At 49.4% G+C, this 26,982-nt stretch overlaps 2 protein-coding genes and 1 long non-coding RNA gene across 8 annotated transcripts in view; 1 reads left to right on the top strand and 2 right to left on the bottom strand.

Annotated features, from left to right (window-relative positions):
• Positions 1-54: 54 nt before the first annotated feature.
• On the bottom strand, positions 55-11,762 carry SYCE1L (synaptonemal complex central element protein 1 like). The gene is made up of 11 exons (XM_055078971.1): positions 11,702-11,762; positions 6,971-7,033; positions 5,239-5,298; positions 4,973-5,047; positions 4,345-4,392; positions 4,020-4,074; positions 2,870-2,953; positions 2,559-2,622; positions 1,633-1,701; positions 1,446-1,534; positions 55-1,231 (listed from the first exon to the last, which is right to left on the bottom strand). Exons 1-11 carry the CDS (start codon positions 11,760-11,762, stop codon positions 982-984), a joined length of 918 nt encoding a protein of 305 aa, XP_054934946.1. The 3' UTR covers positions 55-981.
• Positions 10,161-21,025, bottom strand: MON1B (MON1 homolog B, secretory trafficking associated). 2 transcript variants are annotated; one of them, XM_007105749.4, is made up of 6 exons: positions 20,924-21,025; positions 20,352-20,509; positions 18,185-18,505; positions 16,832-17,651; positions 16,318-16,465; positions 10,161-13,212 (listed from the first exon to the last, which is right to left on the bottom strand). In XM_007105749.4, exons 2-6 carry the CDS (start codon positions 20,497-20,499, stop codon positions 13,003-13,005), a joined length of 1,647 nt encoding a protein of 548 aa, XP_007105811.2. In that variant the 5' UTR covers positions 20,500-20,509; positions 20,924-21,025; the 3' UTR covers positions 10,161-13,002. The 2 variants fall into 2 exon arrangements, with proteins under 2 accessions (XP_007105811.2, XP_007105812.2); XM_007105750.4 differs by lacking the exon at positions 20,924-21,025 and adding an exon at positions 20,726-20,873.
• A 122-nt stretch (positions 21,026-21,147) lies between these two features.
• LOC102987758 (uncharacterized) overlaps positions 21,148-26,982 on the top strand; it is a 97,289-nt gene continuing 91,454 nt past the window's right edge. The window contains exons 1-3 of one of the 5 annotated variants that reach the window (XR_008615499.1): positions 21,148-21,637; positions 23,111-23,160; positions 23,762-23,911. This is a non-coding gene — a long non-coding RNA (uncharacterized lncRNA). Of the gene's footprint in view, positions 21,638-21,967; positions 22,003-22,772; positions 23,161-23,761; positions 23,912-26,982 lie in introns of those variants that run through there. The other 4 variants (XR_008615500.1, XR_008615501.1, XR_008615498.1 and 1 more) reach the window with 4 other exon arrangements.

Genomic DNA, 26,982 nt, shown 5'->3' with positions numbered 1-26,982 from the left:
CCCCTCCACAGCCCTTGCAGGCGCCATCCCCTCTGCCCAGCGCCCCTTCGCCCAGACACCTGCGGGGCTCACTCCCTCGCCTGCCCCCTCACCTCCCTGCTCAGGCACCACTACCTCAGTGAGATCCTCCCTGACCCTGCTACTTAGAATCCGGGGCCTACAATAGCGCCTGGTACACAAGCAGACATTCAGCAAATGCTTCTTTAACCCGCACGTGCTTAGCAGGTGGCAAGGTGCCCTTTGGAACTGGGTCCCCCAGGCCAGCCTCCTGAGCAGCTGACATCCTTAACAGCCCTGCAGTCCGAGGAGACTGGGGTAAGGGGACCCCAGATGACGACACAGCAGGGCAAAGGCCGTGAGATGACAAGGTGCTTGGAGAAGGGTGGAAAATCAGCTGTGTAGCTTGAAGCAAACGTGTGAGGGTGTGAGAGGCGAGGCCAGGTAGGTGGGCAGGTCCAAGGGAATCTGCGGGTAATGCAGGGACTCTGGGAGGCTGGGATTTTACTCTGAACCACAGGAGACTGACAGGACCTGCCGCGGGTTTTTAACACGTCCCTTCTAGCCCTTACTGGTAAAAGAGACGGTTCAGGAACCCGAGGTGAGCCCGTGGAGATGGAATGGTCTTGACACCCACCCAGTCATTGAGCTGTCGGGAGCTTTTACTGAGCTCCCGCGGCCTGAGCGGGCCAAGGGAGTGGTGGGCGGAGTCCGGCGAGGCCACGCCCAGACTTCCTGAACCACTCCCCCTTCCCCCGGAGAGAGGAAGGGCACGACCCCCACCCCCAATGACTCCTGTGGCACAGACTCAGCCGGGATATTGGAGGATGGTCCGCAAACGTCGCCTTTATTTCCGGGCGCGCCTTGAAGGAAGGTGGGGCCGGGTGGGTCCTACTGGCCTAGGGGGGCGTCAGGGCCAGCTCCGCCGGCGGCGCCAGGTCACCCTCGCTGGGGAGCTGGGGGCCGGCCTGCGGGGGCTGGGAGTCAGGCTTTGGGGCCCTGGCGCCCGCCCACGCTGGCCCGCGCCGCCCTTTCCCTGTCCCCACCGCCCCGAGGACGCCCGGCACCCGCACACCCCCCTCTCAGAGGGGCTCCGGATCCCAGATCCCGCCCGCTCTGTCTCGGCCCGTCAGGCCTCCATCCCGGGCTCTCTACCTCTCCGGCCCGGTCCTCTGGGGTGGTCTGGGTCTGGGCGGGGCCCTGCCCCCCGACTTTCTCCAGCTCCGCCTTCAGCCTGCGGAGAAGGGTCAGAGGAGAGGAGGAAGAGAGAGGGAGTGTGGAGGGGGCACAAGGAGGAAGCGACTGACACACTGAACCCTGAAGACTGCAGAGAAGCCCCGGCGGGAGGAGAGCCTAACCCGCGGAGGCCCCGCCCTTCTGGGGGGGGACAGGAGGGGAGGTGTTGGAGGGGCGGACCTCGGCCCCCCGCTCCTCCTTTCCCCTCCTGCCCGTCTTTCTCTGCCGGCGCGCTCTGGACCTCGGGCGGAGAGCGCAGCCGCCGCTCCACCGTCTCCAGCTTGGCCCGCGCCCGCCTCTCGGCGGGTGGGCGGGGCGTCATGGGCGGGGCCGGGAGCTCCTGCCCGCCGCCCCGGCTCCCGCCCCGGCTCCGACCCCACCCCGCGCAGGAGTCCCACCTTCGGTGAGCAGCTGCTCCTTGCTGCTCTGCAGGGCACGGATCTCCCAGGCCAGTCGCTGCTTCAGCATCTGTGAAGAGAGAGAGGAGCCCTGTCCGTCCAGCTGTCCTCCTGGCCCCTCCTCCTTCGCGCCTCTCGGAAAGTCCTTACTTGAATTAGGGCGTTCATTCATTCATTCGTTCATTCATTCAGCTATCCGTTAATTCAGTGTGCAACTTCTGCTGTGGCCGGGCGCTGGCAGAGATGCTCTCCCCCTCAATCACTCCCCATGTCCCCGCGTACCTTAAACCTCATCTCTTCCCACTCTCTCATCCCCCAGCCCCACTGTTTGCTCTTCCTCAAATACCCCAGGCAAGTTCAGCCTCCCAAGGACATTGGCACTCAGCTACCCGCATGGCTTCCTCACTTACTTCCCTCGTGTCTGTGTTCAGATGACACCTGCTCAGGGAGGACTTCCCCACTGGCGTTGCATGACCTATCTACTTATTTTCTTGTTTAGAGTCTGGGTATGCATCTCCTTGCTCCTAACCAACTTGAGGACAGCAAAGACTTGGCCCCTTTGGAACGCTGCTGGACACATCCAGAGACATTGGCTGAACGAAGGAATGCCCTGACCATGTCTGGTTCAGAGTTCCCATTTGCCACTGCAAGATAAGCACTCTAGGCAAGCAGGAGGGAAGCAAGCTCAGCAATGGCTACTGCAACGCTCTGGGCAATGGATGCTGGGTGTGGCAGTGGGGGATGGTGAGAGGTGGTTGGGTTTAAGGTAGAAGCTGAAGGACTGAACTGAGGGGGTGAGAGGAAGGAAGGAGTCAAGGACTACCCGTCGGCATTGGGCCTGAGCAGTAGGTGGACCCTGGGCTGATCAGCAGAGACACTGAAGCCAGGGGAGGAGTGGCTTTGGCTGAGGCAATGATAATGGCTCACGTGGAATTCCCAGGGGTCTTTGTGCTGGCCTGTCAAATCCTCCAGACATTCTTCCACGTGCAACCTAGGGGCCAACATCCAGGAATGAGAAAACACATGATAGGACTGACACCCAGCCTGCCCCAGTCCGGGGGTTTCTCATTCATAGGCCTTCAGATCTTTGCCTGGTGCTCCCTTGCTAGGAGCCCCTTTATGGGCTTTTTCCTCCACGCCTTGCTTCCAACAGCACCACTTCCAATACACTCTCCCTCACGCAAGCCCCACTCCCATTCCCCACACCGCGCCGCCCCAGCCCCTAGACACAGGGTTACCCCGGCTTCCTCTGTCCCTGACTCTCTGTGATCTGAGAGTTATAGATAGAAATGTGTTCCATGTGCCCTGCCAACATGTACTTCCTGGGGAAGGAAAGAGAACCCTCAGTTATATTCTGTGAATGAGCCACCACTCCTTCCAGCAGGAGGGGGGCTGGGAGTCCTCACTCTCCTTTGCTCTGAGCAAATGTGAACCTTTATACGCCTCTCTCGACACTCACCCTGTCCATTCTGTCCCCCATCAAACCGTGCCTTCCCAAGAAACCTTTGTGAAGGGTACAGTAGTTTCGTTTCATAAATTATAAAGTCCTAGATTGAGGCCTGGATCTGCTATTCCACTGTGATCTTGGACAAGCTAGTTAACCTCTCTGGGTCTCAGTTTCCTCATATGTAAAATGGTGGTACTGTCATTGCGAGGATTAGTTGATAAATGAACATAAACAGCTCATCAGACAGTGGTAGGTGTGGTGTGGTTAAGCATATATACACTTTCACTATCTATCATCAAGTTTTCCCACATTATTAAAATCATGATGTGCCAGCATTTGAGACTTCTGGTCACAAGAATGTAAAGGTTCAAAGGATGGAGAGATAGATGGATAGCTGTCTGGATGGATGGCTGGGTAAAGAAATGAACGGTTAAATGGATGATTGGAAAGGTGGAGAGAAGATGAATGAATGATTGGATGGGTGAAAGATGATTAGATGGAAGGCTGGAGAGATAATGGCTGTCTGTCTGGATGAAGCGTTGGATAGTTGGATAGATGTATGGATGGATGAGTGGGACGGTGGGTGGATGGGTGGGTAGGTGGACGGCTGGGTAAATGGGTGGCTGGGGTCATAAACGAGTAGACAGATAAACAAATGAATGGATGGTAGAAGAGCTGGCTAACCAATAGGGGAAGACTTAGAATAATACCAATGGATGAATTTATTTGATAAAGAAACTAGCAATGAATGATTAAATGAGTTCATTTTAACACCACCACTTAATATTAATGACGAACAGGGGTGTCTCTTGTCTAGCTACTCGATTTTATAGAAAGGGAAAATGAAGAGTGTGTGTCCAAGATTTATTTTCCCTAGCTCTTGCCCGCTCCTCCTTCAGGCTGGGGAATAAGGTGGGGAAGGGCTGGGCAGGACCTCTTACCTCTGAGCCTCACCTTCCTTCCTTTGGCAGTGCAGCTGGAGGGTCCTCAGTGCCTCTGTGGGGAGAGGAACCAAGGGGCTTTGTGAGAGCTCTTGAGAAGTCAGGGTTGGGTAGAAGCAAGGGGCCTCACATCATGCTGGGCATCGGAGGGCCCTGAGGGACCTCAGTGCTTACTCCGAGTCCGATGGCAGCCAAGGGAGAGATCTGAGCAGAGAGGGAAGCACCCTGACTCAGGTGTCAGGGGGATTCCTCTGGCTGTCTGAGAACTTCAGGCATTTGTGGGGTGATGGGGTAGAATAATGAGGACGAAGCAGATGGTAAATACCTTGCTTTTTGCTCAAAACCTCCTCCAGGTGCACTTTCTCTCCATTCACTGGAAAACACAATGACACTTTGAGTCTCCAGGGGCCTCGTCCTGTGCCCCGACTGCAACTTCATGCAAAGGGAAGGCCCAAGGTCACACAGAAGATATGATACAGCCTCAGGGGAGGAGAGGTATCTCCTCACCAACCGTGCACCCATCTACCGCTGGGGACCATTCTGACCCAGCTTTTCCCGCTCGGGGCACACATTCCCTGTAGGTGCCGAAGGAGTGAAGGACTGCAGGGCTCCCTTGTGTAGGATGCCTATGGTTTATACTGAGGGTAGAGATGATGAGAAATACAAAAGTACACCATGTCAAGTAGAAATAAAGGCTGTGAAGAAATAAATCAAGCAGGGGAGTGAGAGAAGGTGGTATTCTATTTTTCGAGGGGGCCATCAAGGTAGACCTGTTGGGGTGAAGTCTCAGCTGAGAGCTGAAAGGTGACTTGAGATAGCACGAGGCAATGTGGATTATGTAGGACGAGAGGCTCTCAGGTGGAGGGAACAGCCCTTGCGAAGACCCTGAGGTGCGTACAGGAACGCCAGCGCTGGTCATGAGATCTCTGGCTCCCTCTTCTGGCCCCACTTACAGGAGTCCAGGTCCCTACGCAGGGCCTCCCAGAGAGCGTGGGCTTCTCCCAGTTCCTCGCTGGATTTCATCTTTGCTGGGTCAAAAAAGGGAAGAAGACACGGTGTGAGTGCAGCCTCTAGCCTTGCTATTCTCTCACACACCATGACACTGCACACTCATCTTCAGACAACCTGGAGGGGCCTGGATCTCATAGATGAGGAAGTGGAGGCTTTCAAAGCCCAGGTCCCGCTTGGGCAGCTGGCCGTCTTACGTCCCGGAGCTTACCTTGCTGAAGCTCATTAATCCGGTTAATCAGGTCTTCGACCTGTGGCTCTAGGCCTCCCTCTGCAGAAGGAAAGAAAGATTGAGCCAGAGAAGGCAGATGCCTGGCTGTCTAAGGCAGAAGGAGGGGGGCGGGTGTTGCCACTGTGTCTGAATGCAGGGCTTGCATTCTGGGTGGGAGGGATGGACACCAAACAAAGATTCATGATGTCAATGCTGGTGGCAGGAAACACCAGGAAGGGAAATAAAGTGAAGCAAGGGGCTGAAGAATGAAAGGGTAGAAGGTGCCTCTTGAGATGTGGAGAGGCCCCAAATGATGTGAAGGAAGACAGCCCTGCAGTTCTGTGGGGTGGGGAGTGTGCAGTGGGGGACACGCCAGACAGAAGGACAATGAGTGCAACGCCCCCGCAGTGGGGCCGAGTGAGGCGCATGCCCGAAATATATGGCTGAGCGGTCTGCTGTGGCTCGTGTGGCTCTAGTGAGCTAGTGGAGAGTAGCTGGAGGCCAAGTGGGGAAATGGGAGTGGCAGATCGCCCAGGGCCTCCTGGGACGTGGTAGAGGCTTCTACACGGAAATCTGAATGTGGTGGGAGACAAGGGAGACCCCCCCCACCGCCCCGGCCATGAAAAGCCTGGTGGGGTGGGTTTTCACTTCTGTCCACCTGGACTCTGGTGCTGACCTCATATGAGATATGGGGAAAATGCCACTTTTCATTTTGACAGCTATCAAATTCTCCAATGACAGGGAGATCAACCGTCTCTTTAGGGCGTCATCGCTAACTTCTCACCGTCCGAATTTCAGTGCTCCGTACGGGGAAGCCCTCCTCGTCCCTCTCTGGCTTCAAGGTTGGAAGCACAGAGTTGAGATAAAAATCTGTCCAACCCTCACTGGGTCTCACTACCAGCCTATGAGACACTCTGGAATTAAGTTCAAGTTCTGGATTTCCAGAGGCCACCAACTTCATCTCTTGTGACTTCCAGGAGACTGAGTGCTCTCCGAGGTGCTGATTATGATACAAATCCCTGGGGTCTTTGTTTTACTGGAGACGGGCAGAGTCACTGCATTTTCAATCATGCAATTCGTCTACCTAAGTTTAGTCTAGGCAGCAGCTCCAATGTACTTTTTCATGTGGCCACAGAGTCAGGGGAAGGGGAGGTTCCCCTTTATTTGGAACAGACCAATGGACTGTAGTATTTCAAGCTGCTGATGGACTGGGGTGATCCAACCTCAAACATGGCCAGAACTCTGGCCCAGCCCTGTTGTGGGTACTGGATGCCGGCTGGCTCCCAGTCTCCCATCAACAAGCAAAGCAAGGTGCAAAGCTGTTTGCATTGCCATTTGTATATAAAAAAGGAAGGCAAAGAATACACACCCAAGAATGTATTTTTTTAAATGTCTAGAAAAATACCTAAGAATTTAAAAATAGTTGCCGATGGCCTATGGATCAGGGAAATGGATGGCTGGGGTGTGTGAGTGTGTGTGTGTGTGTGTGTGTGTGTGTGTGTGTGTGTGTATGTGCGTGCACGCATATGAGTGTTGGAGGGTAGGGTTTTCCATCCCTTTATACTTCTTGAATTTTGAAGTTGTGTTTTTGGTTTAAAGAATTAAATTGTATAAGAGGGAGAAAGTGCAATGGGATAATTTCCCAAGGTTGTGAGTTGAGGGGGTGGGTTTGAACCACATCTTCCTGACTCAAAACCTCAGGCTAAGCCTCAGACACGAGGAGACACATGACCTTTCTGCAGCTTCTTCACCATTTCCAGCAACTCTTCAGTCTTCTTTGAAGACTTGGTCTGACCTGTGGAGATGAAAATCAGAATTACAGCATCCAGTGACAGTGAGAGGGGACTGAGGAAGGGTCCAAGCTAATCTGGGCAGGGAGGAAGAAAGCCTCATTGGGTTCTGAGGACACCCCTGGGCTGAACCAAAGATAGGCTGAGGGGCAGCTTTCCAGTCAGAGTAGGGTCCCTGCTGGACCCCTGTCCTTTTTTTTTTTTTGGCTGCACCACATGGTTTGTGGAATTGTAGTTCCTTGACCAGGGATTGAACCCAGGCCCTTGGCAGTGAAAGCATGGAGTCCTAACCACTGAACCACTGGACCACAAAGGAACTCCCAGGACCCCATCTTGTGTCTCTAGAGTTGATGGTGTGTGCTAGATGAATCAGAACCCCTAATGGCCATTTCTTCCTGAGAGGTCAAAGAACACCACAGACATCCCTTTAATGAAATTCAGGTGTGAGAGAAGGGGATGCACTTTTGCTGCTACTGCTGTTCAAAATCAGTATGAAGTTTTAAGCAATGCAGTAGGACAGAACAGTTTCATATGAATTTCTTTAAAATCATTTTAGGCCACAATTTGCAAATTCTTAAAGAACTGATGGGTCTAGGAAATGGTTTACTAATGGCTGCTAACATCCACGAAAGACAACTGGATATTGTAAGCCTCCTGATGGAAGAACATAACACCACCTGTGAAGGGCTCTACTCCCCTCAATCCCAACCGGAAAAAACAACACAAAAAAGGAAACTTCCACCTTCGTCACTTTTGCCAACGGGATAGGCAAAAACAGCATTTCATTTCAAACTTTCTGGTAGGAAATATTAAAAACTTACTCCACTCTTCTGGATCAGAAATTCCACCTTAGACATTTTAAGGAAATAATTAAGGATGGTGGGCAAGAGTGTTCCACTGTTCATAATCTTAAAAGACGGAAGCAAGTTAAAGATACCTTAGTTGACTACAGCACATTCAGAGGATAAAATTCTTTGCAGCCATTAAAACTCATGTTGTAAATCAGGGGTTCTTGGGAATTCCCTGGAGGTCCAGCGGTTAGGACTCAGCACTCTCACTGCCGGGACCTGGGTTTGATCCCTGATCAGGAAACTAAGATCCCATGAGCCTCAGGGGAAAAAAAAAAATCAGGGCTTCTTGACCTAAGCTTACTAAATTTTGTTGAAATGTTTGGTGGTATGTCCACTTTCTTTACATCTTTTTGTCTTGCCTGAGATCTCTTACAAATTGGTATGTATTAATTTAATTTTGCATAAATCTCATTGCTTTTCTCTGGTATCATTGGTTGGTATGTCTCCTCGGAGACTTTTATGTTCTTTAAATATTCTTAATATTTGGAATGAAATAAAAAAAATTAAATCTACTTTCATAACAAAGGGAGATATTTGTGATTACTTGTTTTGTTTTTAATATTATGAAAATGTCCAAATGCACATGAAAGTAGAGAGGATACCATGATGAACTCCAGTTTACTCATCGTCCAGATATGACAATCATTAATATTTGCTTCAGCCGAAAAAAAATATTTGCTTCAGCTATGTTTTTCTTGTGCTAAAGTATTTTCAAGCAAGCCCCAGACTTCATGACATTTCATCCCTAGATACTTCACTGAGTCTCAACTCAAAAAAAAGAAAGTCACAACTACTAGAAGACATTTTCTTAGATGACTCCAATCCTATAGTCACACAGACAAGATTAGCAATCATCACTAATCATCGGATCATTTATATCATAAAATGCCCACAACATACGTGGTTTCCCCTGATTGTCCCCATATGTCTTTCACAGCTGGCTTGTTGAACCATTTCTGTGAAAGCTCCATCTGTGTTTTTCCTCTCCACTGCATTTATTTTTTTATTGCAGTATAGTTGATTTACAACGTTGTGTTAGTTTCAGGTGTACAGCAAAGTGAATCAGTTATACATATACATATATCCACTCTTTTTTTTTTAAGATTCTTTTCCCTTATAGGCCATTACAGAGTATAGAAGAGAGTTTCCTGTGCTATACAGCAGGTTCTTATTAGTTATCTATTTTATATATAGTAGTGTGTATATGTCAACCCCAATCTCCCAGTTTATCCCTCCCCCCCCCCTTATCCCCTGGTAACCATAAGTTTGTTTTCTACATCCATGACTCTACTTCTGTTTTGTAAATTTGCATCCATTTGCACTCTTATACAAACAGCTCATGCAGCTCAATATAAAAAAAACAAACAGACCACAATCAAAAACGGGCAGAAGATCTAAACAGACCTTTCTCCAAAGAAGACATACAGATGGCCAAAAAGCACACAAAAACATGCTCAACATCACTATTAGAGAAATGCAAATCAAAACTATAATGAGGTATCACCTCACACCAGTCAGAATGACCGTCATCCAAAAATCTACAAACAATAAATGCTGGAGAGGGTGTGGAGAAAAGGGAACCCTCCTACACTGTTGGTGGGAATGTAAATTGGTATAGCCACTAAGGAGAACAGTACGGAGGTTCCTTAAAAAACTAAAAACAGAACTACCATCTGATCCTCTCCACTGCATTCCTAGTCCTAGTCACACAGTAAGATCATAGGTTATCAGTAAATCTTTCAAATAGTCCAGCTAACATCTTGACAAAAGTTTAAAAAAATCAATGTGACAAAACAAAACAGCCTATAGATCACGAACCCCTTTGAAACACTTTATTTTGAAATAATTTCAGATGTATTGAATACATAAAAGTTGTAGAAATAGCCCACAGTGCTATTTGCCCTTGTATCATATTTCCCATTTGTGAGCATTACTGCACATAAATTGCAGGCATCATGACCCGTTATTTCTTAACATTCCAGTATATATTTCCTATTTATAAGGGGACTCTACCAGGTAACTGCAGTATAATCATCAAAACAGAGATGTTAATATTGACCAATATTAATGTATGATCCTCTGATGCCATTCAGCATTTTTCCTCTTATATTTTAATATTATTTAGCACTACTTACATTTTCCTTTTTAAAAAATTACAGAAATGCTTCCACCTCTACACAGCCCCCAAAATCCAAGTCCATCGTGGAGAGTCACCAGTTAGGCCTTTAGCCTTCAGACATTTTTCTAAGCAGCGCACATAGGGCTGTAGTTGAACTGCCTCTTCTTTTTTTTTTTTTTTTCTTTTTTAATCCCAACTTGCTTTTCTCTCATAGGAATATGATCTCTTTTGAAGCTCACTCTCTGTTAATGAATCACCATCTTCTCCTTTTAAAATTAATTTTAATTAATTAAATTAAATTGGAATTTAATTATTTTTTCCTGCCTCTTAAGAAAAAATGTCCACTATACAGGCATTCCACGATGCATGTATGTACCTAAATTTAGTCATTTCCGTGCTTGCTCTTGTGTTTGGCTTCCATCAGCAACATTCCAATGACCCTGCTTGGTCCACACGTGTGTATTCTAAGATTACCAAGCATGGTGACTGAAGATATGAAAATACCAGATATACTTTTCTAAAGCCAATTTTGATGGGTTAGAAATGGTAACTTGATATGCTTTTCAACTTTCTCCATTGCTGGCGAAGTTGATCACAACTTCCTTTTTAAAAGAAATTTGATAATAATCGTCTTTTTTTTTTTTTAAGCACAGTGGCAGCTATACTAAGTGCTTAATAAGGAAGATTTATTGGAATCTGTCTTAGATCTTGTTGAAAGCTTGCACTCAATGTGAGGCCAAAATCTAAGAGAGCTCTCAGTGTTAGTTATTTCATTATTCATGCAGTAAAAGAATTACTGAGCACCTACTACTATATGCCAAGCAGGCATTGTTTCAGGTGCTGGGGAAACGGCAATGAACGGTCTGTCCTCATGAAGCTCACATCCTAAGACAGACAATATACAAGTGCATAATTATTGTTATCTGCATAGATATATCTGGAAAGATGCAATCCAATGTGTTTATTAATATGATGGTTTAAAGAGTGTGTACGAAAGGTGGTCAGAGATAAACGAAAGGAGGGCCAGGAGTCGACAAGAGTTGATACAAAGTGACGGGTACATGGGTATTCATCATGCTATTTTCTGTGCTTTGGTACATTTTGAAAAGTTCTATAATTAAAAAAAATGCTAGTGGCTAACAGGGGATCATTGTCTTGGGAGATTTTCTTCTTTTGGCTAGACTGCAATTTCCAACTCCCTCTAGGAAAATTTTGTCTTTCCTCTCACTGGGGTGTGGGGTGTCAATATCAACAAAATGCCCTGGAGAATTTTCTCCTAAGAAGCCGTCTGTGGGAGTGGCCATTCACAATTAAGATTTAAGAGTCCATGCAAAGTGTGATATGGGCTGGGTGTGAAATGATGATATTGGGGAATTACTGTTAATTTTCTTAGCTATGGCAGCAGTTGAGGGGGTTCTGTGGGACGATCCACCCCTCTTTTGTTTGAAGAGATGCATACTGAAGTATTTAGTCTATTGTTTACTTTAAAATACGTAAGCAATATAGCCAATAAAGTTGACAACAGTTAATCGAGCTGCTGAGAATGTTACTTATCTGCACTTTGTTGAAGAGCATTTTTTTTTTTTATAAAAGGCTTACAATTTTTCTTCTTTAAGTACTGCTATCAATATTTCCTTATTGTAAGGGGACGAAGCCTCCCTTCCTTCCACCCTGGCTGCCAGAGGCCCACTTGCCCTCACTACCTTCAGCCTCCTCAAGGACTTCCGGCGGCGCCACTTCCAAAGGCTCCAACTTCCCCGCCATTCTCCAACGCACGCACGACTGGCGCGCCTGCGCTTCGGACGATGATTGGTTTTTAAAAAAAAAAAAAATTACGCGAGGGCAGATAGGCTGTGCAGAGCGCACGCGTCCAGTGCGTGTCTGTGCGTCAGTTGACCAGGGTGAGGAGCGACGGGCTTTCAGCTCCCAGGAGGGGACAAGCCCAGAGCCCCCGAGAGACAGTTGGCGCGCACGCGTGCACCATGAGGCCTGCAACTCCAGGTTAGAGAAAAGGAGGGCAAAACTAGGGTCTTGGTCATTGGCGAGCGAGTGCTGCGTGCACGCATGGAAATTACAGGCAGGTCTCGCTATCTCCCTCTCTAGGATGCCTGTGTTGTGCAGGTTGTGCAAGTCTGGGACAAATGTCCCTGCGCTGTGTGGTGGTACGCAAGCGTTGAGTCCCTTTTCGTTCACGAATCCTCACTTAACAGCCTATGAGAGGTTGGGTGTCTCCATTTCATGAGTGAGTAGAATGAGCCGTGGAAGGTAAGTGGATCTATGTAAAAATTCTGGATCTCAGCCACCATGTGAAGTCAGGTGCTTTGCCCCGGGTTACACAGACAGGTAGACGCTGGAGGCCATCTTCTCATTAATATTAGCAGCAGCCAACACTGATGGGGGTCATTTCTGACTGCGTAAAGATGAAGTACATGAAGCACAAAGAAATGTCCTTATGGGGATTGGTTTTAGGCTTTTTATGTGCAGTTTTTTTCTTTAAAATATCTTCAGGCCGTTTCTGGGCACAGGCTGGTCCTGCATTCCAATTCCAGAACCCCCGTGGGCCACCCAAGGAGACCTTGGCCAGCTCTGGACCCTCAGGGCTGAGATCCCCTCGGGGAGGCAGACCCCTGTGATGCAGGACAGAGGGTGTGGTGCCGAGGACTGGAGGAGACGGTCCCTGACAGAGGCTGGAACATCATCCAAGTGAAGGAGGTGTGGCAGACGGAGGGGAAGAGGATTTCCCCAGAGGTGGAGGGCCAGGAGGGGGCTGGGGAAGCAGCCTGCTCACCTGTGGGCAGTCACACTGCCACCCATCTCTCATGTGTGGGCAGCCCCCCAGATCTTGCTCCATTGCCCGGGGAGACAGGGACCAGCTACAGGCACCACCATCAGCAACCCCCCACCCCCCCACGACCCCGGCCCCGGTCCATTTCCAGGGTGGAGACAGGAAGTATTTGCCAGAGGTGGTGGTTCCCCGCACAGCCCAGTCTGGGAGCTCTGCCTCTCAAGGTCCAGTAAACAGGCCGTTATGAGAAGCTTGGTCCATGGAGGCAGCTGGGGCTGCTGGGGGTGTGGAGTACTTGGGTGGGTAACGAATGAAGAGACGATCTTCCTCTTTCTTCACCCAACGTAGGAGTTTGGTCACTACGAGGATGGCACCTGCCTTGGTCACCAGGGGGCTGAGGCAGGTGTACAGCTCAAATTTGGAGGTCACCTGGGGGTTTGAGAGGAGACAGGGTCAGCTGGGCCGGAGCTGGCCATGCCCGGTGCTGTCCACCCCACCCTAGCCCCATACCTGTCCCGTTTGGAAGGTGCACCTGGCAGCAGCTCCGCCTTGGTGCTGCCTGGTCACTGGGCTAAAGCGGGTAAGCGGATGCTATTGTATCATGAGTGGGGCAAGGGATCAGCGAGATCTAGTGGCTTCAACTGGGTGATGCTGGCTGTGTGTGTGTGTATGTACACTCTCTGGACCTCAGTTCACTCATCTGTGCACTGGGGATGATGACAGTGCTTAACATTTAATGAGCAATGGTTGTATACAAAGTCCTGTTCTAAGCTCCACACACCTGTTTTTATCATCTGTAGCCTGGGCATAATAGGAGGATTAACACAATTTAATCTTCATACCAACCTGAGAGGCTTAACCTGACCAGGTCACCAGCACCTTTCCACATCACCTCTCTCTGCTCTCCCCCTCGCTCTCTCTGTTCCAGCCACTCTAGCCTCTCCTTGCTGTTCCTCAAACATAACCAGGCTCAGCCTCACCTCACGGCATTTGCACAGTCCTTTCACTCTGCCAGGTGTACTGTTCCTGGAGATACCCACACGACCTGTGACCTCCCCTTCCACGTGGATGTCATTTCCTGCTACCAGATCTTGTTTTTGAAATACCATCCTCCACTGAAAGGTACAAGGGCTCATTGGACAGATGGCCAATTTCAGGACTGGCACAGAGAAAGTACAAAATGAGCTTGGAATATCTTGTGCCAGAAAGTAAGAAGTGCTTAAGCAGTCATGCAGACGTGTCAAAAAGATACAGGGGCCAGTCTGGCTAAATCATGGCTCCTGCTAGCTAACTCAGAGACAATTTGAGCACAAAAATAAGTAAAAGGAAAAGACTTTAGCCCACTGAATTCAAGAAAATTCCATAATATAAAATTCAAAATTCAACAAATAAATAGGAGCAGGGAAAGTTCTTCCATACAGTAGAATCTCAACCAATAAATGAAGTTATGATGGAGTTAGAAAAGTAACCATCTGGTAAATACCAGAGAAACAACTGTCAAAGGCAAAAATCATTAATGGATATTAAAATTAGTGGATGAAAATATGGTGAAAAAGAGAAGACTGACATAATCACCACAAGATATTTACTAATTACAAAGGGCAAAAAAACCTAACTTTAAAGTGGAGAAACCTGGCAGATACCACCTTAATGAAGTGATAGAAGTTAACATCATCAATGGGACACAGTGACATTGTGGTCCTCCTGATACGAAGCAGAAAAGGACACATCACCACTTCTGTGATATACTTGCCCAAAATGCATGACCTCAATTTAGTCTTGATAAAATATTAGAAAAACCCAAGTTGAGGGACATTCTACAAACTAACTGGCTGGTACTTTCTACAAGTGCCCAAGTCATAAAAGACAAAAAAAAAAGACTGAGGAAATGTTCCAGAATAAACGAGACTAGGGAGACACAATAAATAAATCTAATATGTGATCCTGGACTGGATTCTGGACCAGTAAAAGGACATTAGTGGGACAAGTGGTGAAGTCTGAATGAAGTCTGTGGATAAGATGTGATTGTACTGATGTTAATTCCCTGATTTAATGAGTTCCTGTGGTTATGTTAACATCTGGAGAAACTACGTGAAGGACCTATTTAAAGTAACTTTTTGCAACTTCTTTGTAAGTCTAAAATTGCTTGAAAATGAAAGCTAAAGAAATTTTTTTTAATTAAATAAAATTCTCAGCCTAGAACAATGCCTGACACATAACAGGCAAGCAAATAAATGATTTAATAAATATGCACTAAATAGCAGAATCTAGGGGAAAGTGCCATTTCCAGTGGAGTCACGTGACCAAACTCCCTGAAGCTGACCTTGAATAGACCCATAGGAAGTGAGGACAGGAGCCCGGAAGAGACCCCAGGGAAGGATACCCCAGGTGGAAGGCACAGCAGGGGACCAAGCCTGTAGTGTTCTAGAGTGCTGGGAACTCATGGAGTCAAAGCTCAACTGGTACCTGCAGACACGTGGGCGGGGCTCATGGGAAATCGGCGAGCACAGCGATGGTGGATAACGGGGCCTCTTGAAAGTCAAAGACACCCTACTGGTGGCTCACCAGTAGACACTCTACTGTAGACTGGTGGTTCGTCTACAAGTGTCAACGCATGTGTCTAAAAAGAAGAAAACTTAATTTCTGTTTGATGTGAAGAACAAATTCAGATTTGGCACTTTTGTGTTTTAAGTGCCTAAGAATGGAAAGAGATAATTAAAGAGTATTTAAGAAATTTAAGATCATGAACTGGGAGAATCCTAGGCATAACTGCTAAGAATCTTGGAAACAGAAAATGAAGTTGAGTGTCTGTCATACAGTTTCCTTAAGCTACAATGAACACCATCTTCTCTCTGAAAGAAGACAGAAACTAGGAGCAACTGTGCATGGTAATTTTCACTAAATTCTTCTAAGAATATTTACCTTGTTTACAACTGGATTCATTTATTCCTTTTACTATTGACTAGAATACTCCAGTCAGATACAGAATTTTTTGTGTAAGTGTAATTTCAAAAATTTCCACATGATGGCAGAAGATCCTAATATCTGGAAACACGTTATTGAATGAAATTCAGATAACTTTGTATTTCAATTTTACCTGAAATAGTATGCGTCTTTTCATATTTCTACTAGTAATTTTCACACTTGTATTGTCTGATAGAGACAGTTATTGCTACTTAGAACATTTAAAATGTTTTCACTAATTTTAAAATTTTAAAAAAAATTTGTTTTCCTGGAAAAAAAACCCCCAAACCACCAGACTCTCTACTGGTTGTTTCTCTGGTATTTACCAGATGGTTACTGTAGACCGAGGGAACGGTCAACAGAATGATGGAACTAAAGGCTCTGGACACTGCAGCTGCTGCGTTTCACAGACACACGGCGTGGCCAGGACACTTCTGGAGGCAAAACCACAGCCCAGGGCAAGGCGTGGTGCACTTGAAGGAGGCTGTCACAGCTGGAGGGGATACAGGGGAGGGAAAGAAGGCTTGAAGTGGGGCAGTTAACTCCTTCAGAGCCCCCCACTCAACTCACCCAGGCCAGCAGCGTCTCCTTCTCAGCCACGTGGTAAATGAGGCGCAGGGGCCGGGAGGCGTTATGGAGGCGCGCGTGCAGGCGGTGGTACAGGCCGGACAGGCGCTGTCGTTCCTCCTCTCTGCTGTATGGGGCCTCCAGCTCGGGGCTGCAGTGATGGACGGGGGTGGGGGACAAGGTCAGTCTAGGGCTTTCTTGGCTGGCCCCTCTCCCCTCAGTCTAGGGAGTTCAGTTAAGTTAGGAGCTGAGCCTCCCCCATTAGACTGGAGGCTTCTCAGGGCCTAGGCTCCCCATCAATCTTGGGGATTCCTTGAGTCCTGGGGCCCTCCTCTCCATTAGAACAGGGGATTTCTCGAGGTTGGTGGCTGAGCCTTCCGCGTCGGGCAGGCCCATTCTATTGCATCTCTCTAGAGCATGGCTGGCTCTCTCTCCAGACTCGTGTCTATGAGTTGCCGAACCTTCCAGTTAGATAAGCCTTCCCACCGGGCCACCTGCCTGCAGGGTAGGGGCCCACCTGGTAAACTGGGGCAGCTGGCGGTGATGGTCGGGGATGTCCAGCGGCTTATAGAGGAAGTGCCGGAGGCCGGCGGCCTCCACAGCCTGCACACTGTAGGCCGAGGCGCTGGCCGATGGGGTGCCGGAGAAGCTGGCAGCCTCCCTGAGGGTGCGCATGGCCCCAAGGGAGTGCATGCCGTCCTCGACCAGGCGCCGGCAGGTGGCCATGTCGTGGAAGGCCTCGGGGTCGGTGCCAAGCAGCAGCAGGCAGACAGGCATGGCGTCCAGGCGGGCCACGTACGCGTAAAAGAAACCATCGGGATTGAAGCGGGGCAGGCACACAGGCGCCCAGGCCTCGCCCGCCGCAAAGGCCGGTGCCCCCACCCAGTCCAGCAGCAGCTGCAGGTCGGCTGGGTCCAGCCGGCACTCGGCCAGCACGGTCCGCTCCTGGGCTGCTGTCACCAGGCGACCGCCAACCGCCAGCACCGAGAGGGCCAGGCCAGGCGCCGTGCAACGTCGGAGCAGCGCACCCAGCGCATCCCGCAGCGGGCGAGCGAGAGGGACGCAGCGCACGGCGCCCAGCAGCAGGGCACCCGGGTCCCGCTCCACACTGTCCAGAAGCCGGTCTAGAGTGCGCTCCGAGCCGGCCAGCAGGCGGCGGAGGTCGTAGTTCTGCTTGCGCGCGAAGATGCGGGCCACGCTGGCGCGCGTCAGCGTGCTCACGATCTGGGCGTGCACGGCCATAAGCTCCCCCCGCAGCTGTGCTGCTGACTGAGGAGTCCTTGACACGGCCACCAGCAGCAGCGGGCCCTGCTGTAGGAACACCAGCTTGTGGTCCTCTGCGGGAGGGAAGGGGCAGCGGGTAGAGATGCGTCAGTGGTGACAAGACGGGGTCCGGGGGGGCCCTTCCACCCTTCCCCGGAAGGCATACACTCCTGGTCCAAGGCCACACGGTCACTCTAGGGACGCAGCACCAAGGTAAGGACAAACTGGGGGAGTTTGGACATTTGCAGAGACATGATGGGATGGTCGAGGAGTCAGGCACACAGCATGGAGTGAGCAAGATGCGGCAAGGACTAACAGAGCTAGAAAGACACTCAGCCAGACAGCCCCCAGGCTCACCCTCTTAGGCAAGGAGGAAATATCCAGCCAGTTACTCAGATCCCAGTGAGTTAATCACTCAGAACCCAGCAGGGCCACCAGACAGACCCCTTGGACAGACAGACGCCTGGCCAGCCTCCACACACACTGACTCACTCCTGACTAGCTGGAGAGTCCCCCAGGCAGCCAGCCAGACAGAAAGACCTACTGCCAGGCAGACAGCCATAGTCCAGTCACCGTCACCTGTTCTGCCTCCTGCCCCTTTGCTCACCAGCATAGATGGCGCGAATGGCATCTCCGGCACTCTGCACAAAGGACACGAGAGCTGTCATCACACCCATGGTAGTTGACAATGCCTCCACGCTACCGTACCGCGAGTAGATGGGCTTGCCAGCCTCACTCAGCACAAACACGTGCTTCTGCTTGCTGCGCCAGTCCTCGTCACTGGGGTCCCCGCCTTGGCCCCCTGAGCCACTCTCAGGGCCACCCACGGGACTGTTCTCAGAGGCTGCCGGACCCCAGAGCCCGTAGGTGCATGATGGAGCCTCGGACTGGAGCAGCAGGCCGGGTGGCTGGTCCTTGGTCTCGGATCCTGAAAGGGAGCCCCTGGTGAGTCATCTGCCTGTGGACTCCCATTAACCCCATGTGCCCACAGACCCACCAAATCCCTACCAGCCCTGCAATGACCCCCTGCTGCTGACACAGACCTCCCGGTGTCTCCTCTGCCCCTCAATGACATCCACTAACACTTAGGTTTCAACGATCCCCCTAAAACTCCGATAATCCCATCTCACTGTCATTACTGAACCCTTTATATCCCTACGGACTAATTATTCCCCTTTCAATAACTGCCATTCCCAAGTCTTCAAAGCACTCCACTGCCTCTGAATGATTATCAATATCTTCATCTTCAATGATTCCCCCATTAATCTCTGACCCCCTCATTAATTTTCCTGGTATCGACTCACCCCTCAATAGCTACCATTATATCTATTAACATCTGTGTCTTTGAATGTGCCCCTCACTACCCTAACCCCTTATTTATTCTCACTGATCCTAGTGACCCCACTGACTCTCCCAGTCTTGCTGATGATCACTAATCCAAATTCTGCCATGATTATCTACTAACATCCGGGTCTTTAGGACCCCCTCACCCCCTATTCATTCCCAATGACCCCACATTAACGTCACTAATACCTGGGTCTTCAATGACTGCCCCGACCCACAATTTAATCTACACACAATTTAATCTCCATGTCCACTGCATTCCCAAGAATGACCACCATTAACCTCCACTAACATCCAAGACTTCCAATGACCTCCACTGACTCCCCTGACTTTTATTCTCATTGATATGACTCCCTTTTATTCTCACTGATATCCACTCCCCTCCCTACAATAACCACCATAACATCCACTAACACACAGGACTTTAATGACCTCTGTTGCCCTTCGCCATGACCATCATTAACATTCACCAATGAAATCCACAATTTCATTGCCCTCTACTGACTACCCTCCCATTTATTTTAGCTGATGGTCCACTGATCCCCAGTGACAACCAGTGTGATCCACTGGCGAACTATGTATCAATACTTTCCTCATAAAATCCCAATGACCTCATAGTCCCTCATTTTCTCATTGACAGTCCCCAAGTACCTACTCCCAATACTTGCCAACAAGTTCTCAAAGACGCCCCCCCCACAATTACTGATTTCCAGGGATGTGTACTGATCCTTCCCAATGACCCCATTAACATCCACTAATTCCAAAGTGGTCAGTGAGCACTCATTCCGCAATGACTTCCGCTGATCCTCCACTCTATAGCTTTACACAGACACCAGAGTCTTCAAAGATCTTCCTACTGGTCCTCTGACTCTCCAGATAATTTCACTGATGTCCACCGTCTCCCCATCAATGATCATCATTAACGTCCACTAAGATCTGGTTCTTTAAAGACTCCCTCCAACGACTACCATCAACTCGTCAATGATGTAAATACTCTGAGCGCCCACTGGCCCCCACTGGTTCCCTCTCCCACCTCAATGATTTAAAGACCCCAAAGGGGTTAAAGGGAGACTGACTTCTAAATAGTCCCCCTTTGACCCTATTAACTTTTTTTTGGTCATTCACTGACCTTAACATCCTCAATCCCTAGTGCCCCTCTTTAACCCCAACGGATCCCTTTCTGATTCTTCAATGACCTAAATTCATACCAACTCCCCAGTGAACATCCATTGACACCCACTGATTTCTTTTTCACTCTTCAATGATTTAAACTACAACGTGAGTACACAATGACTTCCCACTGACCCAAGCTATGGTTTAAACTACTTCCCCGAGTCCCAAAAGGCTCCCCTCTGGTCCCCCATGGACCTCCCCCAACAATAACACCCCCTGGGGATTTCTTCCAAGACCCCAGTGAAGGGAATGCATACTTGTTTTCTCCACGCTCGCATCTCCAGTACCGGGTAGATCCCTGCAAATCCCTTCACCGTCTCTAGCTTCCTCACTGGGGAACCGCATCTCCTCCAAGTCCTCCGCGTCCCCGGGGGCTGGGGCAGCAGTGCCTCCTCCGGCCTCCATCTGCACATCCCTGTGGGGGAGGGGAATGGAGAGTGACCCGCAGCAAAAGAAACTTCTTAAAAGCTGTTACTGAACCTGGCCCCCTTGTACACACTCCTGGGGCTCGTTTCCCCTCGAGTCTCAACAGGATGAGACATTCAAAAACACGACCACATACTTGCAACCTCCAACACTTTCCGAAAAGGGAGGCTCTACCGAGCCTCTGGAAATAAAGATATATAAACACCTGTTTTAACTCCGTATCTCAATTGGCCAGGTACCATTACTTCCCGTAGCCGCGGAAGCATCACACTTGCGGGTGTGGCTGCTCTCTTGCCACACTTCCGGGTGCGACGCGGCTCTGAAGACACTTCCGGTTGCGGACCTTTATTCGCTCGCTGGGCGCCGGACCCCTCTCTCCCGCCTCCCACTTGTGTTCCCTCACCGTAGAGAAAGCGCGCGCCACTCCCGGATCTACGTCGGATCTGGCCTGGAACCCAGAGCCCCTCCTGCCCTCGTTGCCACCGCACCCGCACCAGCGGCTAACAGGGACGAGTCCGGGCCACTTCTTGTACCCAAGGTTGCCGGCGTGAGGGGGGCGCGGCTCACGTTCAGCCAATCCGGAGTACGGAGGGCGGCACTGCCTCCTTTATGGCCCAATCAAGCGAAGCCGGCCCCCCCCGACCGTTCTGCCCGCATTCCGTCGGCTTAGTATCTCCACCAATACTGTGCGTCGGATTGCTATTGCACCCGCCGATCCCTTGACTGACATCTCTCTGGACCCAATCGAAGGTTCGAGCCTATTCCTCTCTTCACTGGACGAGGTTCGCAGCCTAGGTCATGATGCCCGTGCCTGGTCTATAGACGTGCCCTCCAGAATTGAGGCAACTTCACCCTCCTTTATCCACCAGGAAAGGCAGAGGTGTGAGGGTGGAGGGGAGTCTGACAGAGAGAAAATGATTGACGGACAGTCGCCGCTTCCAATCGGAGTGCCGTGCGCAGGCCGGCTAGCCTATGGGACTCAGCTTCTCTGGCGAGAGGCGGGCCTCTCAGATGTAGGAAGTATTCGTGGGTGCCTGGGTATTCAGGCAGGCAAAGGGCTTAGCGGCCTCTGGAAAAAGGCAAGCGCAAGCCGTGGACATGCTCATGGCGCAGAGGGGTGAGTTTGCGAAGGCAATGTGTAGGCTGACCAGGGCCTGCCCAGACGGCAAAAGGCCGGGCTGACCTCACTTCCCAAGATAGGGCTCTGTGGGCGGAGCCATGCAGATTAGGAGCCCAGGCCTAACTGGGGTGCTTGTGGGCGAGACTTTGGGAGCCTTCTGAGACCTCGTTGGTTGAGGAAAATGCCCCTCCGGCCTCTGAGCGCCACCACTGGCTGGACGAGGGTAGGGCAAGATGCCCGCCGCTGGGATCCGCCCCCTGGAGGGTGTCTAAGCTAGTTTAGAGGAGTGCGCCGTCCGGATGATCCAATCTTCTTTTTCTGGGCTGCATCAGGCGGTCCTAGCCGACAAATTTAGTGTGAGGGTGAGCGCAGATATGGACAGCCCTGCTCTGGATTCTCCTTCTTTGCTCTGAATGTCTCTGCCCGCGACTCCTTGTCTCTGAGCCTCTTTCTCTGTGTCTGGATGTCTCTTTGCGTCTGCATCTCTGTCTCTCTTCCGATGTTTATGTCTCCGTGTGTCTGTGTGCCCTCCTTCCTTATCCCTTCAGCTCTTGTTATGTCTTTTTCTCCAGGTGTTTGTCTTTCTTAGTCCTTCTTCAGTTTTCTCTCCTCCAGTATCTCCCTTTCTCTCTTCCTCTGTGTCGCTCTCACTTTGCTCTCGCTTGATCTCTGGCTTCCCACTCTTTCCCCTTTGGTCAGCCGAATGGAGCTCAATGAGGCAAAGCCCCTGAGGACCAGCCTAGTTGGAACCCCGAGCTCCAGTGCCCACAGGATTCCCATTTACGTTGAGGAATCTTAGGAGAAGTTGACTCTCATTGTTACCGAGTCCAAGCTCGTTCTGCTCGCCGCACGACAGGCTAATAAATCAAGAGAGGATGACAGGCTAATAAATCAAGAGAGGAGGTGTTGGGGCAAGGAATAACAACTTTATTTGGAAAGCTGGGAGTCTGAGAAGATGGCAGACTAGGGTCCTAGAGAACCGTCTTGCAGGGGTCTGGATGCGAGTTTCTTTTTTTAAAAAAATTTATTTATTTTTGGCTGAGTTGGATCTTCGTTGCTGCGCACGGGCTTTCTCTAGTTGCGGCGAGCGGGGGCTACTCTTCCTTGCAGTGCTTGGGCTTCTCATTGCAGTGGCTTCTCTTGTTGCGGAGCACGGGCTCTAGGCGTGCGGGCTTCAGTAGTTGAGGCTCACGGGCTCTAGAGCTCAGGCTCAGTAGTTGTGGCGCATGGGCTTAGTTGCTCCGCGGCATGTGGGATCTTCCCAGACCAGGGCTTGAACCCGTGTCCCCTGCATTGGCAGGCGGATTCTTAACCACTGCGCCACCAGGGAAGCCCTGGGTGCTAAGTTTCTTTTATAGAACAGAGAGGGGGCAAGTGAGGAGGTAAAGTAAAAAGCCCATATGTTTTGCAAATATCTTATGGTTTCACCAGACTCAAGGAGGGGATATGTTAATTTCTTCTTTCCTGCAGTCATTCACAGGTGGCTTGGGTCAGGATGTTTCCCTGTGAGCTGAACAAAGGTATTTTAGTTTAACATTCAGGCAGAGGGGGCAGGGTTACCTGAGACGGGGCGTTATGTATGCTTCATGCTATAGGCAACATCCTTTTAGTGATTAACTTGTAACAAAAGCAACAGAAATCAAAGGTTAAAGTAAAAGAAACAGATCTAATATGGAGTCAGATTTGTTCTTCCCTATTACAATTCCCCACTGTCAATGTCCATTCCACAGTCTTATGGGAAAAGGGGCAATGACCCCTCTGGCTACTTCCTGCTAAATAGGGGTGATGTGAGTGATTGCAGAATGGAATTGATCAGCCTTGGGCTGATAAGAATATTCTATTCTAGTCTAAGAATAGTCCTTAGAATCTTTGGTAGATAGGACAATTCTCAATTATTTGAACCTGATGAAATCCCTCAGTCCTTCTGTTGTCTAATTTGTAATTGGACTTGGGGGTTTTGGTTCCAGTTTCTATACATATCTATTAATTTTAACTTTCCGACTGTGTCATAATTACACTAGATTGCTGTGTTGTTCAGTTGAACAAGATTAAACAAGTAGGTTGACCCACCCTTCTCCAGCTATAATGAAATTGCAATCTCAATATTTATCTTTTTTGTAGAGCAAACTTAAGTCTTCTGAGGGTTCAGAAACCCATTACTCTCCAGGCCTTTCGGGAGTTGGGCCATTTTCTGATGACAGTGGTGCTGCTTTAATCTGAGTGTGATAAATCCATGGCTTTTCTCCAGCTAACTTGACAGATGAGTGCATGGTAAGTAATACCACATGTGGTCCTGTCCACCTTGCAGTCAGCTGAGCTTCAGGCCCTTGTTCTCTCCAGGTTTTAAGGAAGACTCAAGTCTCCAGGTCAGAAAGGATGTAAGGCTACTTCAGTTGGATAGGCAGACCTGTTGGAGGCAAACTCATGAAGAGAGGTCAGTATAGTGCCCCAAATTTTAACCTAATTAGCAACAGCTAGATCTTTCAGAGCGTTTACAGGTTCCCTGGTCCAGGTAGACACCTGTAATGGCCTACCATAAAATATTTCAAAGGGGCTTAATTTAAGCCTGCTTCTGGGAGCCCCTCTGATCCATAGCAGGGCAGTTGGCAGAGCCTTATCCCCAGTTAAAGTATTCTCTTGACCTATTTTAGCAGTGCTTCTTTTTAATGTATGATTCATTTTCTTATTTTTTTCCTGTTGATTGTGGTCCCAGGATGAATGTAACTGCCCATTAATTTGTAGTGCTTTAGACATCTATTTGTTGGCTTATGCTAGAGACAAAAGCAAGCCTGTTATCACTTTGAAGGGTGTTAGGCAGTCCAAACCCGGGGATAATATCCTTAAGGAGGGCTTGAACCACTTCAGAGACTTTTCCTGTCCTGGTGGGTTATGCTTCCACCCATCCTGAAAAAGTGTCCACAAACAGTAGCAGATATCTGAAATTTCCTGCAGCTCAAGGCATTTGAGTCAACTTTATTTGCCTGTCCTCAGTGGGGCAGGTTCCTCTGTGTTGGGTCCCCATCTGGGGAGGCCTGACAGCAGTCTTTGGATTATTTTTAGCCCAAATCATGCAATTCTGAGTGACTCACTGGGTGGTTTTTTGTAGATTAGGCCCCATTATATACTTTTTTTTTTTTTTTTTTTTTGCGGTACGTGGGCCTCTCACTGTTGTGGCCTTTCCTGTTGCGGAGCACAGGCTCAGCGGCCGTGGGCCTAGCCGCTCCGCGGCATGTGGGATCCTCCCGGACCGGGGCACGAACCCATGTCCCCTGCATCGGCAGGCGGACTCTCAACCACTGTGCCACCAGGGAAGCCCCCCATTATATACTTTTAAATCCATCGTAAGGTGGTATCTCTCTCGTGATGGGCACTGTTATGAATGTGCTACAGCACAGTGTCCAGGAGTATCTCAGGAAAAAAAACAATTCCTTGTGCACTACATTTCCAGCCAGGTGATGTGTGGTCAAGAGTGAAACCCCACTCTTCGGCCCTCTCCTTGTCCTTTTCTGAATACACTGCCTGGTATTTTGACAAGTCAATCTGTGGGAGAAGTGATCCTATCATGGCTTGATTGTTGCCTTCTTTGCTCCCTTCTTTGCAGCTTGGTCAGCTAACCAGTTGCCCTCTATTATATGAGTTTCCTTTTGGTGGCCTGGGCAGTGCATTATGGCCAGTTGGGAGGGCTTATGGACTGCTTCTAACAGTGAAACCACTAGGTGGCATTTCGGGGGGCTCCAAGGAGCTCCGGTTCTTTATGTCTCAGCATAGAAAGAATTAAGCGAGAGGCAAAGTGATAGATAAGAAGTGATTTATTAGAATAGGACACTTGTGAGGCTTACAAGTGGGTGGCTGTTGCGGAGCACAGGCTCCGGACGCGCAGGCTCAGCGGCCATGGGCCTAGCCACTCCGCGGCATGTGGGATCCTCCCGGACCAAGGCACGAACCCATGTCCCCTGCATCGGCAGGCGGACTCTCAACCACTGTGCCACCAGGGAAGCCCCCCATTATATACTTTTAAATCCATCGTAAGGTGGTATCTCTCCCGTGATGGGCACTATTATGAATGTGCTACAGCACAGTGTCCAGGAGTATCTCAGGAATCAAAACAATTCCTTGTGCACTACATTTCCAGCCAGGTGATGTGTGGTCAAGAGTGAAACCCCACTCTTTGGCCCTCTCCTTGTTCTTTTCTGAATACACTGCCTGGTATTTTGACAAGTCAATCTGTGGGAGAAGTGATCCTATCGTGGCTTGACTGTTGCCTTCTTTGCAGCTTGGTCAGCTAACCAGTTGCCCTCTATTATATGAGTTTCCTTTTGGTGGCCTGGGCAGTGCATTATGGCCAATTGGGAGGGCTTATGGACTGCTTCTAACAGTGAAACCACTAGGTGGCATTTCAGGGGGCTCCAAGGAGCTCCGGTTCTTTATGTCTCAGCACAGAAAGAATTAGGCGAGAGGCAAAGTGATAGATAAGAAGTGATTTACTAGAAAAGGACACTTGTGAGGCTTACAAGTAGGTGGGTGAGAGGGTGCTGCACCCTGAGAACTTAGTGGGCTACAGTTTTATAATCAGAGGAAAAGTGGGGAGGGGGAGAAGACCACCTTCTTCCTCATTCTTGAGTAGACGTCACAGTTCCATTATCAGGTCATCCTCCAGGTTGGGCAGGGGAGTTTTCTTGTCCCTACATGGTCAAGCCAGGGCTGTCACAGCACTGTGGAAAAATGATTTCAGCTCTCAGTACAATGAGGGTCTTTCACTTTGAAATGTCACCTTTCCATAAATTATTGTTTTTTATGTGTGCAGAGAGCATGTCCTAGGGGTCATTAACTTACTGAGCTCACTGGGCAGGATATGGGTCTCATGCCACCATTGTTTTATTGTTTTGGGGCATTTCTCATGCTTCTGTTCCATGGTTTTATTGCTAAGCAAGCCTGCTTGGCTTTGTGGTTAAGCAAACTTGCTTTCTTGAGTGATCATTAACTTACAGGGGTCTCCCACCCCTTTTTCTTTACCTACAATACCCTAGTGGGATTAACTATTTAATTACCTACTTTGTCCCTTTACTCTGTCTCTATCAGTAGTGACAGGATTTCAGAAGAATGTTTTATGTCTTTATTGTTCGAAGTGAGGAGCCCCTTTTCCTTCCAGATTGCCCCGTGAGCATGCACCACGGAGAACACATAGCAAAGAGTCTGTGTATGTATTTACTCCCTTGCCTGCAGTGGGAGTAGGGCTCTTGTCAGTGCAATGATTTCCGCCTTCTAAGCTGAGCTCCCCGGGGGGCAGGGCTTTTGCTTCAACAGTCTTTTTAAGGTTTACCACCACATACCCAGCGTGTCGG

This window comes from Physeter macrocephalus, chromosome 17 (assembly GCF_002837175.3).
Source record: "Physeter macrocephalus isolate SW-GA chromosome 17, ASM283717v5, whole genome shotgun sequence".
Classification (NCBI taxonomy): Eukaryota; Metazoa; Chordata; class Mammalia; order Artiodactyla; family Physeteridae; genus Physeter; species Physeter macrocephalus.
The sequence above is the reverse complement of the archived record's forward strand: the minus strand, read 5'-3'. Positions and strand labels throughout refer to the sequence as shown.

Excerpts from the sequence above, each read along its gene's own strand:
- SYCE1L (XM_055078971.1), bottom strand. The coding sequence starts at position 11,762 with ATGGCGGGGAAGTTGGAGCCTTTGGAAGTGGCGCCGCCGGAAGTCCTT. Across the intron at positions 7,034-11,701 it reads AGTCCTTGAGGAGGCTGAAG|GTCAGACCAAGTCTTCAAAG; the intron begins GTAGTGAGGGCA and ends TCATCTCCACAG. Across the intron at positions 1,232-1,445 it reads GCGCCGGCAGAGAAAGACGG|GCTGAAGGCGGAGCTGGAGA; the intron begins GCAGGAGGGGAA and ends CCTTCTCCGCAG.
- MON1B (XM_007105749.4), bottom strand. The coding sequence starts at position 20,499 with ATGGAGGCCGGAGGAGGCACTGCTGCCCCAGCCCCCGGGGACGCGGAG. Across the intron at positions 16,466-16,831 it reads CAGCTGCCCCAGTTTACCAG|CCCCGAGCTGGAGGCCCCAT; the intron begins GTGGGCCCCTAC and ends CCATCACTGCAG. Across the intron at positions 13,213-16,317 it reads AGGAGACGCTGCTGGCCTGG|GTGACCTCCAAATTTGAGCT; the intron begins GTGAGTTGAGTG and ends TCAAACCCCCAG.